At 40.6% G+C, this 16,386-nt stretch overlaps 1 protein-coding gene across 34 annotated transcripts in view; it reads right to left on the bottom strand.

Moving 5' to 3' along the window:
- The window catches only part of SLC35B4 (solute carrier family 35 member B4), a 187,869-nt gene that overhangs the window by 31,813 nt on the left and 139,670 nt on the right, over positions 1-16,386 (bottom strand). For all 34 annotated transcript variants that reach the window (XR_007479316.1, XM_049714957.1, XM_049714959.1 and 31 more), the window contains 5 exons: positions 8,371-8,484; positions 5,148-5,250; positions 3,920-3,969; positions 1,198-1,279; positions 918-978 (listed from right to left, as the gene is read on the bottom strand). Coding sequence is in view for 33 of the 34 variants with exons in the window: in XM_049714957.1 (XP_049570914.1) it covers positions 918-978; positions 1,198-1,279; positions 3,920-3,969; positions 5,148-5,250; positions 8,371-8,484 (410 nt within the window). In the remaining variant the exon portion in view is untranslated. The remainder of the gene's footprint in view (positions 1-917; positions 979-1,197; positions 1,280-3,919; positions 3,970-5,147; positions 5,251-8,370; positions 8,485-16,386) is intronic.

Here is a 16,386-nt window from a genome sequence, read left to right as displayed (position 1 = left end):
TACTGCATCCTCAGCAGCAATGAGAATAATCATTTATTATCTTGCCAATATAAGAGACCAAAATTAAAAGGTACTGCATTTTGGTTTCAATTTGCATTTCTTTGATTACTAGACTAGCAAGGCTGAACATAAGTTTACTGAACATTAATTTTGTCCCCATGAATTGTGTGTTCATGTCTTTTGCAAGTTCTTATTGGATAAAGTATCTTTCTAATAGCTGATAAAGAGCTTTCTATGTTAAGAACAACAATCTAAAGAGATAAAGTTTCAAAGTCAAGAGGCAAGGAGAATAGTTCTTTCATTGCTACTTTTCTTCCATTTGGTCAGTCTCAATATCTTATTGCCATCACTAACTTTCCCCTCTCTATCATACACAGCAAGGGCAAAGCTCTATAGGAGTTGTTTAATTAATTCAACAGAGAGATATTTGTATTTTTAAAAACTCCCCAGGAGATTGTGATGATCCGTCAGGTTTGGGAACATTGCCATGTGGAACAGCTTATGAGGAAAATAAATCTAAGATTTAGAAATGGGTCCCTTGGAAATTTAAAGAGTCAACTGCTGTAATGTGCCCTCCTTTTGTAGAAGCTTCTGCTCAGCAGACAGATCATAAAGAAACGGATGATACTCTATTGCTCCCAGAGAGTGTGATGGACAACTAGACACAGACTTTTCTTTCTACACCCGTGGCAACCAAGACAGCATCCATGCTGTAGAACACGGTACCATGAATACAGAGTTTTTTTTTTTCGTTTCTTGAACACTAAGGTTCAGAGATATATAATCCCAGATGCCTCTCTCTTCTATGGCATAATTTGTTTAGCCAAAGCTTCTTGCCAAGAAACATATCCCTTAGGAGAAACCTCTGAAAACAGAACTGCAGAGGCAATTAGCTTTATTGTAATTACTGTACTTGCCTAGAAACCACCATGCAAATGCCTGGAATCCATCATTCTCACCCGAGCTGGACTGGGAAGTCTAGGAAATAAGAAAAAGTACGAGGTACGGAGACCAGAACTACATTCAAGGGGCCTCAATACAAGGGAAATATTGATGTTACCCGTTTCCCTCCACTCTTCTCTTTCAGAGATTTAAATCCTTGTATTACATGAGCATTTACATTTATTATATCATTAATAAGTACCTGGGCCCCCAAGGCAAGTAGTGAATAGAAATCATTTGTGAACAGATTCTTACCACCTGCTTTGCTGACATGAAAGTGCAGATAAATATCCCCACAGACACCAGGGCGATGGAGGTATATTTGAATACACTGTATCTGCGAAAATAAGAAAAAGCACCTCAGGAAAGCACAGATACAAATTTCCACAGGACACTGACAGTCAGATGGTTCATGAGAGTACAAGTCACCAAAACACAATCAAGGGGATCACTTCCCAGCAGAGTCCACGTAAGTCTGTGCGTGGAAAGAATCAGGATGCCGACTAGTTTCTAAACAGCACCCTTTCTGGTGATGGTTAAGACAGTTTGTTTCCCGTAGTTTGTGCACCAATAGATTGTTTCATCAGAAAACAAAGACAGACCAGACATGACAGCCCATCCTGCTCTCGAGTCCGGATGAAAGCCTGCTAGATCTTAAGGGGTGCCCGTTGCTTTCCCTGGCTTCTGGGGCCCAGACCTGAGTGTGAAGAGACACAGCATGAGAGGAAGGGCGGAAGGAATATCAGGGACAAGCAGCAGGGGAGGGCACTGTCTTTACGTCTCTTAAATATTGTTTTGAAATGTTGGCATAATTGGATAAAGCAAGTAATATGAAACTAATAGAACTATTAGCAGTAATAAGAGTGGCATTTCACATTAACTAAAATAGTATCAATTAACGTCCCTCTCAGGCTCTTGGTGATAAAGCTAAAGGCCTCAGGAATGAAAAGAAGTTAAAACCTTACATCTGAAGTTTTCTACTCAAATACTTTGTATAGTTCTGGTCACAGCACCTCAGAAAATGGCTAACGGAACTGGCTGCGGGGCAGAGCAAGGGGCCAAGCGCACCACGCTAGAGAAGAGGGGCGGGCGAGGACACAGGCGCTGCTGCAGGCAGACAGAAACATAAGGGAACTCTCCAGTCTGCAAACATCAGATAGGGAGGTCTCAAATTCAGGCCTAAACAATAATGAAGGGCATGGTTAAGGTGAATATAGATTTGGTCTTCAAATCCTGGAAAAGGGAACACACTATAAACTTGACGGGTGCTACTCAAGATAAACAAAAGGAGAGAATTACTAAACCATGATATTAGACAGTTAGCTTAGGGAAATTCCTGTTCTCTGGGGGATACACACTGGAGAGAGTCAAAAAAGACTTAGAGAGATTCCAGATGACAGACTAAAAACAAGCTCTTAAGGAAAACTGCAATGTTTAAGGCCCCCCGACATTTGGGGTATGTCAGGAGAATACATTCCTTTTATAATAAGTTCTTTTGTATCCCTGCTATGCGCCAAAATCAAAGGTTGGAAAGACCACGGGTCTGTCCCAATGTGACCTTTACATTACCAAGAAGCACAGGGGTCCCTTCAAAGATAATGAACCTGACCATTACCTCCGTGTGCCTGAATAGAGAGAACCTAGAAAAGAAATCAACTACAATGGTGCTTATCTGGGGAATACATAAGCCTCAGGAGACAAAGAGCTCATGATAAGGAGCCTTTTCATGACACAGCCCTTATTACTTAAAAACTCTAGCTTCCCACACTGAATTGACAGCTACTTTCCAAGCTGGTACAGAGGGTTTTAATACTTCGGGCTGGGTACTAAATACATTGAAAAGCAGGCATCAACTTGCACGATTTTGGTCTCAACAGTGAGGATGAACTTCCCCCTGAGAAGTGTTCCAGACTGCACGGGCTGTCTCTGCCCCACACCTCTCCTCCCTGGGAGTGAGGCTCCGAATGAAGGTGAGAGACAAATGCTTGGCAACAGCATCCCAGATACTTCTGATATTTCCCAGCCGTACCCAGAGAGAGCCACTGGCCACAGTTACAAAGAAGGGTCCTGAAACTTTTCATCGCATCTTGTTTGGCCACTTGGGCCTTTGTTAGGAATTTTCTTTATAATATGTATGATTATTTCTTAGCTCATTATGTTGTACGCTTCCTAGGACAGCACTGTCCCACAGAACTCCAGGGAAGCTGGCAACGTCCCACATCTGGGCTCTCCAAGGCGGTCACCACTAGCCACATGTAGCTGCTGAGCACTTAAAATGTGACTAGTGAGATGGAGAAACTATATATTTAATTTTATTTACTTTTTAATATTTAAAATTAAATGTAGGGGCTTCCCTGGTGGCGCAGTGGTTGGGAGTCTGCCTGCTAATGCAGGGGACGCGGGTTCGAGCCCTGGTCTGGGAAGATCCCGCATGCCGCGCAGCAGCTGGGCCCGTGAGCCACAACTACTGAGCCTGCGTGTCTGGAGCCTGTGCTCCAAAACAAGAGAGGTCACAACAGTGAGAGGCCCGTGCACCTCGATGAAGAGTGGCCCCCGCTCACCGCAACTAGAGAAAGCCCTCACACAGAAACGAAGACCCAACACAGCCAAAAATAAATAAATAATTAAAAAAAAAAAAAATTAAATGTAAATAGTCACATGTAGCCAGTGGTGACCACGTGGGACAGTGAAGTTCTGATCAATTGGCTTCGTAGATTAGTATGGTACTGAAGATTCAACGATGACAAGAGTTTATTAATTCTACACAGAGAATATGCTGCTCCACAGCCACAGGTGGGGCCTCTTACCTGGTCCACTGCCTCAGGAATGAGCACCACTATCACAGACAGAACTAAGAAACAAGCCAGATGGCCAAGCACAAACTTATCGTCACTATGAGAAAAGGAATCCAGATGAGCTTATGGCTGGGGCTCAGCTTATCCTTCCTATACACAAAATATAAAAGAGTATTGTTTACCTTTTCTTCAAAATGATAATTCCTAGAATCATGTTGGCAATTAGAGAACCCTGTGAAAAGAGACAACAGAGTTTTAGTGCACTAGGGAAAGGAGATAACACAATTCAAGATAATTATGAACAGGGGCAAGGTGGGGGAAACAGCTGGAAAGGAGGAGGTTAGGATGAATGATCAGTGAGGTACACCATGTTGCTAGGATGGCAGAAGTTACAAACCATAATGATCTACACGTAAAATAATACAACATTTTAAAGTTGACAATGAGAAGAAAAATGATCAATTCTCAATAAGGGGTCAAAGCTGAAGTTGGGCTAGCAGGAATGAAGTATGTTATAGACCTATTTTTGTCGAATTTCCCATCTGATTTATAGGAGCCTTTAACAAGCTTCTCCTCGCCCACAGTTTGACTGAATGAAGTTGTGCAGGGATCTGTCTCTTGTCTGGAAAGTTGTCAATCAATCAGCAAGTGTCTGTTGAAAGTCTATTCTGTGATCAATGCTCTGAAGGTCATCTTAGTCATTATAATCAGCTCTGGAAAGTTGCTTTAGGGACAGCACATTCCATCTCACAAAAATCTCAGGCCACACAGAAAAGTTATAATTCCAATTTTTACCTATTTTGCATTCTTCTACAATCCTAACTATATTCCCTCTTGAGTTTCTTTCCTGTTCTTCTGGGAACACTCTGTTCTTATTTATATACAAACTAGCTCTCCCACCATGCATGAGGCAAAGATGAAAACCTCTGCTGCTTTGGGAGAAACCCTACCTTCATCAAGAATTTCCTTTTATGTAATTATCTGAAGTCTCTATTTTCAAAAAAAATCAGAAAAGAGAAGTATCTATATCATGTACTAGAAGTCAACGTAATTTCATGGAAGAAACAAAGAGTGATGAGAAATAAGTTAAATAACATTCATAGCAAGAACGAATATAAAACCAACCAGATGAAGAAAATTAAAGGTAAAATCTGTTATCCAGGGAAATTTTAACTTTCCTTTTATTAATCACCTGTAAGACCTCTGATAAATAAAAGTAAACCACCCACTTTCATTTTTTTTGCCCTATTTCTCAGATGAAAGCCAGCCTCTGCTTATTCATCCATGAGACCTATTCTTACACCCTAGACTTTACTCCTTATAGGCTCTTTCTACTTTTGTCATGTGTTTAATGGACCCACTTTGCTGCATTTTCCAGAGGAACATGTTCACATGAGCCGGCAGACTTACAGATCTAAATATCATGTGCAGGGGCATGGCGATGTTGAGATTCAGGGCGTAGTTGTTGACCACGCTGACGGTGAAGAACATGGTCACCATTATGGCGTAGTACCTGAGAGGCAGAGACGACAGCTCATCACACAGGATCCACGATTTCAAGAAAATCAAGTAGAGAAGGAAATACATATTTTTGGTTTAAAAAATCTTGTGCTTATTTCCTCTGGATTAAAAGATCGTATCACTATTATCATGTGAAGTCAAGCACCAAGTACATAGGAAAATACTTCACAAAGCCAGAATAACGTGGAAAAAGTTTGAACTATAGAATGTGTTCCAAGAAACACTATTTAAATATTTTTCTAGTATGTACAGCAACTATAAATGAGGCTTCAAAAAGAGTTACCTGATAGACAGCAATAGGTTTTTTAAAGTGAATGGATAATTTTTATTATTGTATCAGTTCTTTGTATATAATTTTCATGTAGCTCTAAAGAACTTAAAAATTGTTAAACTCTCAAATATTTCCTCTATACACTTGTTTATACTATTAATTTTCACTGTTTCTGAAGAAAAGATGTGCTAAGTCAAGGCTTACTTTCACCCTAGCAACTGTTAAAATTATCCTACCTTGAACCAGTGGCCTCCAAATTAATGAGGGCATCATTTGACTTGCATAGATTTGTATTTAAAATTAGGGCCCCTGTTTTTTGAGAATGTATAGGTCTTTAAATAATAATAAAAAGCAAAAACTAAAAGAAATCCAGGAACTCTAATCATTTAGAAAGATAAAGGGATGAACACAAATAACAAGTTATAAATAAATTAATTAATTACATAATTTTTAAGATGCCTTTCATACATATCAGCTTAAACCATTTAAAATGCCGTTTTTTGGTAGGTCAAAAGGGGTTGAACATCAGCAATTTCATATGATTCAACCTAATACATTCAACAAGGGAAAAATAATATTTGAAGTACATGGCTAAAGAATGCAGGGCAAAGGTGAATAAGTGGTTCCACATTCTTCAGGAATTGTCGAAAGTCTTTGAGCACAGATCCCCATCCTTTTCACCTTTGCACATCTGGAGAAGGTGACAGCAGTGAGTCTCAAGTTATCTTCCCTGACAAGAACCAATTTTGCGTTCCTGGTGAGGTAGGGGGCTATCTGCCCGTGCACACCAGGGCTAAAAGAACACAGTCTGGAAAGTCTGAAGAGCTTTACAATGAATGCAGAACACAGTAATACACACATGCAAAGTTACTGGTGAGAACTACTTCACAGCTTATAAATAATATACTACTGGTGATTTCACAAGCTTTCTTGCCCAATTTTCCTAGTTCAGTCTTGAAAAGATGCCATCTGGAGATAGAGGTCATCAAGTTCTTTCAGGATAATTAATTCCAACTATTCCACATCACTGCCTACATAGTATTGCCTAGAAATCGCTCATGGGGATGAACGACAAGAGCAAGATTTTGATTACGGCTTCCCGGATAGAAAATAAAATAGGCGGCACGAACTGCACACATGGGAGCATGGTTGTTAGGGCAGGTTCACGGGGAGCCTCCAAGGGCAGGTTAGGGAGTTTGGGCTTCACTTTGAATCTAACGGTGACCTGAGTGCATGTGGAGTGGGTGTCGTGATACAATGGTAGGAAGTTGAAATGGAGGGATGAAGAGGTGATAGGCAGGAGGTCAGCCAACCAGGCTATTATTATAAAAGTCATGGCGAGAGTGAATACATTCCTGAACTGTGCTAGTGGCAGCCAGAGAAGAAAGAAATAGTGGAAGGAGGAGGGAAAGGACCAGAGGAATCAAAAAATGCTGGGGTTCCTACTCTGATATAAATGCTGGTCTTGGGAGCAGAAAGTTTTATGCAGATACTAAAGCCAATGGGGGAAGGGAAAGTATTCAGAATATTTAGCATCACCTTGGGATATTTAAAAATACAATATTAGTAACAAAATTCAGCCAGATTTTCTACAGCGGGCTACTCAGGAAGGCTGCAAAATAACACCAATGAATCTTAGCCAGTCCTTGGATGCATTCACACCAGAACGTCCCTCTCAAAGGGATTAAGTGACACTATCCTACTAAATACAACTAGATGGATTACACTTTGTGTGTGTGTGGTTCTTTCTTTTAATTTAACAACAAGGACCTATTGTACAGCACAGGGAACTCTACTCAGTATTCTGTAATAACCTATATAGGAAAAGAATCTAAAAAAGAATGGATATATGTATAACTGAATCACTTTGCTGTACACCTGAAACTAATACATTGCAAATCAACTATACCCCAATATAAAACAAAAATAAAATTAAATTTAAAAAATACACTTTGAGGGCTTCCCTGGTGGCGCAGTGATTGAGAGTCCGCCTGCCGATGCAGGGGACACGGGTTCGTGCCCCGGTCCGGGAAGATCCCACATGCCGCGAAGCGGCTAGGCCCGTGAGCCATGGCTGCTGAGCCTGTGCGTCCGGAGCCTGTGCTCCGCAACGGGAGAGGCCACAACAGTGAGAGGCCCGCGTACCGCAAAAAAAAAAAAAAAAAAAAAATACACTTTGATTTCAAGTCTCTCACAGCAAGAATGCTGTTTTCAATACACTGTTCGTTATAAGATCTGCCCTGTTTTCTGTTTGGCCCCATGAGTACAGTTATGCAAATTTGGACTAATGGATGGAGGTCTGGAAGCAACAATTTTACCTTAGCTTGCAGTTCATTTTCTTTTGATTGAGGTGACAGTCACATAACATAAAATCCACCATTTTAAAGTGAACAATTCGGTGGTATTTAGTACACTTACAATGTTGTGTAACTACCACCTCTATCTCCAAAAGCCATTAGTCTTTTAAAAGTAACAATGATACCACTCTTAACATATTTGATAACTTTACCAACAAGAGGAAAATATGCATAACTGGTTAAAAATTGGTTGTCACACCAGGCCTTTGACCATATACCAGACAGACACAGACAGACACACGCACACATATATATAGTTGCCTCCATCAGAGTTATTTTAAGTGTCATGGCAGGAATTTTATTCTAAGAATAGGCTCCCTGCAGTGTCACAATGTATTAAATTCAGAAAATGAATTATTCTACTGATATATTTGGTACCAATCTTATAAAACGATGCCTCATATTCCTTTTGTATACATACCAGAAAAGCTCTTAACTTAGAAAAAAAAAAAAAAGGCTAAAAAGAGACTTCAATGCGCCATACCTTATTGGGATAGCTGGATGCTTCCTTCCCAAGTCAGCTTCAAAGAGGAAGCCTTCCACAGCGATAAATAAAAATTGTGCAAATGTCACGATGTTCCCGCATCCTGGATGCTTCCTGTGTAGTGAATAAAAAGAAAAAAAAAAAAGACACAGAAAACTGAGATAAAGAGCACTAAGAATTGTTTTATTCATAGTTCAGAATAACAGGGAAGATGGATTTCTGTTACCCATTGTCCTTCTTTATCTCAGTTTTCATATCCCACGGATCACACACACTTAGCAACAGACCCACAGAGAAGAACGTCAGCTTTCTTCCTTTACTCTTGCACGGGTATAGCAGGCCATGAGTAAGAATGATAACGCTCGTTCCTAGAACTATGATACAATTTTCCTGGTAAACTGTAGGAAGTTGGTCACAGGTTCTCGTTGAGATCCTCACTTAACCAAGAGGGCTTTAGTCCAGATCCTCGTCAGCTTGGGCACAAGGCCCAAGGACAGAAACGTGCTCAGATCTCCTGTAATGTTTACATATCCTCCCAACCAGGATAGCTCCGAGACTGCTGTCAATCAAAGACTCCTACCCAGTATTAATGACAGGGATGTTACCTTAGACAGAATCCTCATGGGGGCAACAATGGTGGGGGGCTGGGGGCGGAATCTTACTATTTTTCTAAGTATAAAGCAAGGGTTATATGTACAGCACATAAGTCCATATACAGTGTACCTGCAGAGAGATGATTAGGAAAAAATGTCTACAAAGGGTCTTTGGTGGGGGTGGGGGGAGGGCCAATAATGAAGACAGGACTGAGGAGCACTGCTGCTGTCTTACTAGTCTCCACCACCCTTAACACAAATGTATCAGGGATTCAACAAACGTTCGTGGAATTCAGTGGAACCTCTTCAGTGATCTACTCAAGGGTTGGGGAATCTTCCACAGTGACCGTTACGAGCAAATCTACAAGGTAGAAAAGTTCCTCTGATATCAATCCCTCTTGAGGCACTCTGTGAAAGTTAGTTACTTCAAATGTTGTGGTTTTCTTGAGCTTGTCCTCCATGAGGCACTGCCCAATCATTGGAAGAAGGACAAAGTGAGCAGCTGTCTTTGTTCTCCTGAGGCCTCCAGAGTTCCCACATTACCAATAAACGCATATTACGAAATATAGTGCCCTGTTCTGCATTTTCATCTTAACCAAAGACATTTACCCAAACCTACTGATGAGAGGGATTTAACTGTATTATTATATATTAATATAATGCTATTTATTAAAAACAACTCCATTCTCTACTGGTGTTATTAATATTAAACAGCAGTGCCAAGGATCACATTCTTAAATACTCCCATGAGGCATAAAAATAAACAACGCCAAGCCTAAGCCATTCCTGTGCTCACCGTCGGAAGCGAACTCCTGTTCCGCTTTAGGCTCTACTACCTATGAAGGTGTCCTTGAAAACTACTGCTCTGTATCCAATTCAGCGTTTTCTTCTAGCACGCCTTATGTTTGAGGGACAGGGCTAAACGTTGCAGGAATCCATAAATAACCATGTAAGACATTTCCCTCAGTCTAGGAGCTAATTAAAACCATTAGCCTAAGTATGACTGACAGAAGAAGGAACCTTAGCTCCAGATAGCTCCTAGCACAGTGCTTTTCAACCCTGGCCAGGCTGCTCTTTAATAACCATAAGCCTGAGAAGCCTCCCCCTCCCAGGTGGGGCGGGGCTCTGGATTTGAGGGCTGGGGGGTGTGTGTGTGTGTGTGTGTGAGAGAGAGAGAGAGAGAGAGAGAGAGAGAGAGAGAGGGAGAGAGAGAGAGACAGAGAGAGAGACAGAGAGTGAGACAGAGAGAGAGAGAGAGAGAGAGGGGGAGAGAGGGGGGGGAGAGAGAGAGAGAGAGAGAGAGAGAGGGAGGGGGGGAGAGAGAGAGGGGGGGAGAGAGAGAGGGGGAGAGAGAGAGAGAGAGAGAGAGAGAGAGAGAGAGAGAGAGAGAGTCATAGGGTTGAGAGCCAGTCCACAGTGCTTAAAAGCACACAATGACACGCAGGATATCCAGCTATGCTGCTAACCTTATGACAGTAGAAGTTTATTACCCTAAGTTTAGTTTGCTTATCTTTAAAATGGGAACAGTATTAGGGCCTATCTCATTGGTTTATTGTAGAGTAAATAAGCCAGTCCCTGAAACACACTTAACAGGGGGGAAAAGGCAAAAACTAAAACACTAGGATACCTTCAATCTAAGTATAGGAACCCTTTTAAAGACATTTATGTTGAGCAATTTTTACCTGTAAAAAAGAAGTGATGTGTTTTTTTTTTTGTTTTTTTTGTTTTTTTTGTTTTTTTTTTTGCAGTACGCGGGCCTCTCACTGTTGTGGCCTCTCCCGTTGCGGAGCACAAGCTCTGGATGCGCAGGCTCAGTGGCCATGGCTCACGGGCCCAGCCGCTCCGCAGCATGTGGGATCTTCCCGGACCAAGGCACGAACCCGTGTCCCCTGCATCGGCAGGCGGACTCTCAACCACTGCGCCACCAGGGAAGCCCAGTGATGTGTTTTTAACGTCATAGGATTCAATGAGAAAATATACATAAATCGCCAAGCACAAGACTTAGTCCAAAAAGAGCTCATTATACTTCTTGTTTTCCCTTCCATTTTCTCTTTCCTGAAAGCTTAGGACAATTCAATTAAAGAGTAATTATCAAGAACCTATTGTGTGTGCAGGTAGGTGCTGGCTGAGAGGGAGCTGCCAATTGAATGAGACCTGATCCCTGCCAAACACCGAACGTGAGACAGTAGGAACCCAGTGCCCTGTGGGGATGGTTAGAGGACCGTTCTATTCATCTTCACACCACCAATCTCTGGGCACCGAGTCTGGCTTTCACCCAAGCAACTGAATGAATGTGGATGCCTCACTTTAAGCAAACATGATCTAGAATATGAGGACTGTATGAAAGTTAAAAATAAACTATTTTGAAAAATGATTCACTTTTAAAGTGTATTCTTCATAGGATGTTGTAAAAGGCATCATAACAGGATCGTATCAAGGTGGCAGAGGAGTAGGACATGGAGCTCACCTTCTCCCACAAATGCATCAAAAATACATCTACATGTGGAACAATTCTCACAGAATATCTGCTGAACGCTGGCAGAAGACCTCAGACTCCCAAAAGGGCAAGAAAATCTCCACATAACTGAGTAGGGCAAAAGAAAAAAGAACAAAAGAGAGAGAAAGGAATCCGGATGGGATCTGCACCCCTTTTGGGGAGCTGTGAAGGAGGAAAGGTTCCTGCACCCGGGGAAGTCCCCTCACTGGCAGCAAAATCAGCTGGGACAGAGAGGGAACTTCAGAGCCTCGGAGGAGAGTGCGGCACCCTGTTTGCAGAGAGAGACCTGCATAGAAGATCAGTGCTGCCAGCACTCCCCAGCTTGGGTCGCTTGTCCACTGGGGAGAGTCGGGGCTGGGTGCTGAGGCTCAGGCTTCGGAAGTCAGACCCCGGGGAGAGGACTGGTGTTGGCTGTGTGGAGACAGCCAGCACACGCGGAGGAAAGAGACAGCAAATATCCAAACCCAAAACCACCCTCACGCCAAAAAAAATTAAACCCACACAAGCTACGCAGGGACACTGCCACATATAAATAGCCCTCCAAGACTACAGTAGATAATTGTTTCTCCTAAACTCACACAGTAAGAGAAATACAAGCAAAATGAAGAAGCAGAGGAACTACTCCCAGTTAAAAGACCAAGAGAATTCCCCTGAAGGAACAAACAATGAAACAGACCTCATCAGTCTAATAGACGCCAAGTTCAAAAAACAGGTAATGAAAATACTGAAAGAATTAAGAAAGGCTATTGACAGGAATGCAAATTACTGTAAAAAGGAACTAGAAACTATAAGGAGGAGACAAGAAAAATTTAAAAATTCGTTTGCCAAGACGAAAGCTGAGGTAAAGGCAATGAATAGAATGAATAATACAGAAGAAAGAATAAGTGATCTGGAAGATAGAATAATGGAAATTACCCAATCAAAACAGCAGACAGAAAGCCAAATGAAAAAAAGAAAAAATGAAAGCAATAAAAGAGACCTGTGGGATAATATAAAGCATGCCAATCTACATATAATAGGGATTCCAGAAGGAGAAGGAAGAGAAAAGGGGGTTAAAAATGTATTTGAAGAAATTATGGCTAAAAGCTTCCCAAACCTAAAGAAGGAAACAGATATCCAGATACAGGAAGCACAGAGGGTCCCAAACAAGATGAACCCAAACAGACCTTCACCAAGACATATAATGAAAATGGCCAAAGTTAAAAAGAGGATTCTAAAGACAGCAAGAGAAAAACGAAGAGTTGATTACAAGGGAACCCCCCATAAGGCTATCAGCTGATTTCTCTACAGAAAACACTGAGGGCCAGAAGGGAGTAGCAAAATATATTCAAAGTCTTGAAAGGGAAAGATCTGCAGCCCAGAATATTCTACCCAGCAAGATTATCATTTAGAATAGGAGGAGAAATAAAGAATTTCTCAGACAAGCAAAAACTAAAAGAATACAGCAATTCTAAAGCTATCTTAAAAGACATATTGAAAGGTCTGCTCTAAATAGAAAAGAAGCAAGAAGATACAAGAAGGAGGAAATCACAACTGGAAAGTAAATCACTTAGCCAGTAAACAGATCAAAAAGAAAAAACAAAACCTACTTGTGAAAGTGATGATAAACACAAGGAACAGCAAAAGGATAAACATGAAGATGTAAAAAAGACATCAAAATCATAAAATGTGGGGAAGGAGGGTAAGAAAATGCAGATTCTTTTTTTTTTTAGGATATGCTTGAGCCTATACGACTACCCATCTAAAGCAAGCAGATACAGGAAAGGGGGTTAACATACTTGAATAACAGGGCAACCACAAATCAAAAACATACAATAGATTCACAAAAACCAAAAAGAACACAAGCATAAAAGGAAATCACCAAACCACAAACAGAAAAACAAAGAAGATACAAAGAATCAACTGGAAAACAAAATTTTAAATGGCAATAAATACATATGTATCAATAATTACCTTAAATGTCAATGAACTGAATGCTTCAATCAAAACACATAGAGTGGCAGACTGGATTAAATAAACGAGAGCCTACAATATGCTGCCTACAAGAGACCCACCTTAGGGCAAAGGACACACATGGATTGAAAGTGAGGGGATGGAAAAAGATATTTCATGCAAACGGAAATGACAAGAAAGCAGGAGTTGCAATACTCGTATCAGACAAAATAGACTTTAAAGCAAAGGCTATAAATAAAGATAAAGAGGGACGCTATATAATGATAAAAGGATCAATACAAGAAGAGGATTTTACACTTGTCAACATATATGTACCTAATATAGGAGCACCCAAATACATAAAACAAATACTAATAGACAAAGGGAGAAATTGATGAGAATACAATAATAGTAGGAGACTTTAACACCTTGCTCACATCAATGGAGAGAGATGCTAAATGATACAACAGAACAGTTATATTTAATTGATATTTGCAGGACATTACATCCAAAAAAAAACCCAGAACACACATTCTTTTCAAGTGCACATGCAACATTCTCTAGGAATGACCACATACTAGGGCACAAGACTCACCACAACAAATTTAAGAGTATAGAAATTATATCAAGCATCTTCTCTGACCACAGCAGTATGAAACTAGAAATCAACCACAGGAAAAGAACTGAGGAAGAATAAAAAAAAGATTACATGGGGACTAAACAACATGCTACTAAAAAACCAATGGGTCAACGAGGAAATCAAAAAGGAAATTAAAAATTACCTTGATACAAATGACAATGAAAACACAACCATACAAAATCTATGAGATGCAGCAAAAGCAGTTCTTAGAGGGAAGTTCATAGCAATACAGGCCTTCCTCAAAAAATAAGAAAAATTTCAAATAAACAATCTAACCTACCACCTAAAAGAATCAGAAAAAGAAGAATAAACAAAACCTAAAGTCAACAGAAGGAAGGAAATAAATAAGATAGAGATTTAGAAGACAATAGAAAAAAAATCAATAAAACCAAGAGCTAGTTCTTTGAAAGGGTAAAGAAAACTGACAAATCTCTGGCCAGGCTCACCAAGAAGAAAAGAGAGAGAACCCAAATAAACAAAATAAGAAATGAAAAAGGAGAAAGCACAAGTGATACCACAGAAATACAAAAAAACATAAGAGAATACTATAAAAAATTATATACCAACAAATTTGACAACCTAGAAGAAATGGACAACTTTCTAGAAACATACAGCCCACCACACTGAATCAAGAAGAAATACATTATTTGAACAGACCAATCACTAGAAGCGAAACAGAATCTGCAATTTAAAAATACGCCCACGGGGCTTCCCTGGTGGCGCGGTGGTTTAGAGTCCGCCTGCCGATGGAGGGGACACAGGTTCGTGCCCCAGTCCGGGAAGATCCCACATGCCGTGGAGCAGCTGGGCCCGTGAGCCATGGCTGCTGAGCCTGCGCGTCCGGAGCCTGTGCTCTGCAATGGGAGCGGCTACAACAGTGAGAGGCCCGCGTACCACAAAATAAAAATAAATAAATTTTAAAAGTAAAATAAAATAAAAATACGCCCCACAGGGACTTCCCTGGTGGCCCAGTGGTTAAGACTTCACCTTCCAATGCAGAGGGTGTGGGTTCGATCCCTGCTCAGGGAGCTAAGATCCCACATGCCTCATGGCCAAGAAACCAAAACACGAAACAGAAAGAAATATTGTAATGAATTCAATAAGACTTTAAAAATGGTCCATATCAAAAAAAACTTAAAAACAAAAAAACTCCCTACAAACAAAAGTCCAGAACCAGATGGCTTCACAGGCAAATTCTACCAAACATACAAAGAACTTATACTGATCGTTCTCAAACTCTTCCAAAGGATTGAAGAGGAGGGAACACTCCCACAGACATTTTATGAAGCCACCATCACCCTGATATCAAAACCAAAGATACCACCAAAAAAAGAAAATTACAGGCCAATGTCTTTGATGAATATAGATGCAAAAATTCTCAACAAAGTATTAGCAAATTGATTCCAACAACACATAAAAAAGATCATACACCACAATCAAGTGGGATTCATCCCAAGTTCACAAGGATGGTTCAACATAGGCAAATCAATCAATGTAATATACCACATTAACAAAAGAAAAGTCAAAAACCAAATAATCATCTCAACAGATGCAGAAAAAGCATTTGACAAAATTCAACATCCATTCATGATAAAAACTCTTACCAAAGTGGGTATAGAAGGAACACATCTCAACATAATAAAAGCCATTTATGACAAACCCACAGCCAATATAATACTCAATGGTGAAAAGCTGAAAGCCTTCCTGCTAAAATCTGGAACAAGACAAGGATGCCCATTCTCACCACTTCTATTCAACACAGTATTGGAAGTCTTAACCACAGCAACCAGACAAGAAAAAGAAATAAAACGTATTCAGATTGGAAGGAAAGAGGTAAAATTATCACTATACGCAGATGACATGATACTATATATAGAAAACCTTAAGGACTCCACACAAAAACTACTAGATCTAATAAATGAATTCAACAAAGTAGCAGGATACAAGATTAACATTCAGAAATCAGTTGCATTTCTTTATGCTAACAATAAAATATCAGAAAGGGAATGTACAAAAGCAATACCTTTCAAAAATCACACACACAGACACAAGGAATAAAACTGACCAAGGAGATGAAAGACTTATACGCTGAGAATTATAAAACATTAATAAAGGGACTTCACTGGTGGCGCAGTGGTTGAGAATCTGCCTGCCAGTGGAGGGGACACGGTTTCGATCCCTGGTCCAGGAAGATCCCACATGCACCGGAGCAACTAAGCCCGTCCGCCACAACTACTGAGCCTATGCTCTACAGCCCTCAAGCCACAACTACTGAGCCCACGTGCCACAACTTCTGAAGCCATTGTGCCTAGAGCCCGTGCTCGGCTACAAGAGAAGCCACTGCAATGAGAAGC

The sequence above is a fragment of the Orcinus orca genome, chromosome 9, assembly GCF_937001465.1.
Source record: "Orcinus orca chromosome 9, mOrcOrc1.1, whole genome shotgun sequence".
Taxonomy (NCBI): Eukaryota; Metazoa; Chordata; class Mammalia; order Artiodactyla; family Delphinidae; genus Orcinus; species Orcinus orca.
The sequence above is the reverse complement of the archived record's forward strand: the minus strand, read 5'-3'. Positions and strand labels throughout refer to the sequence as shown.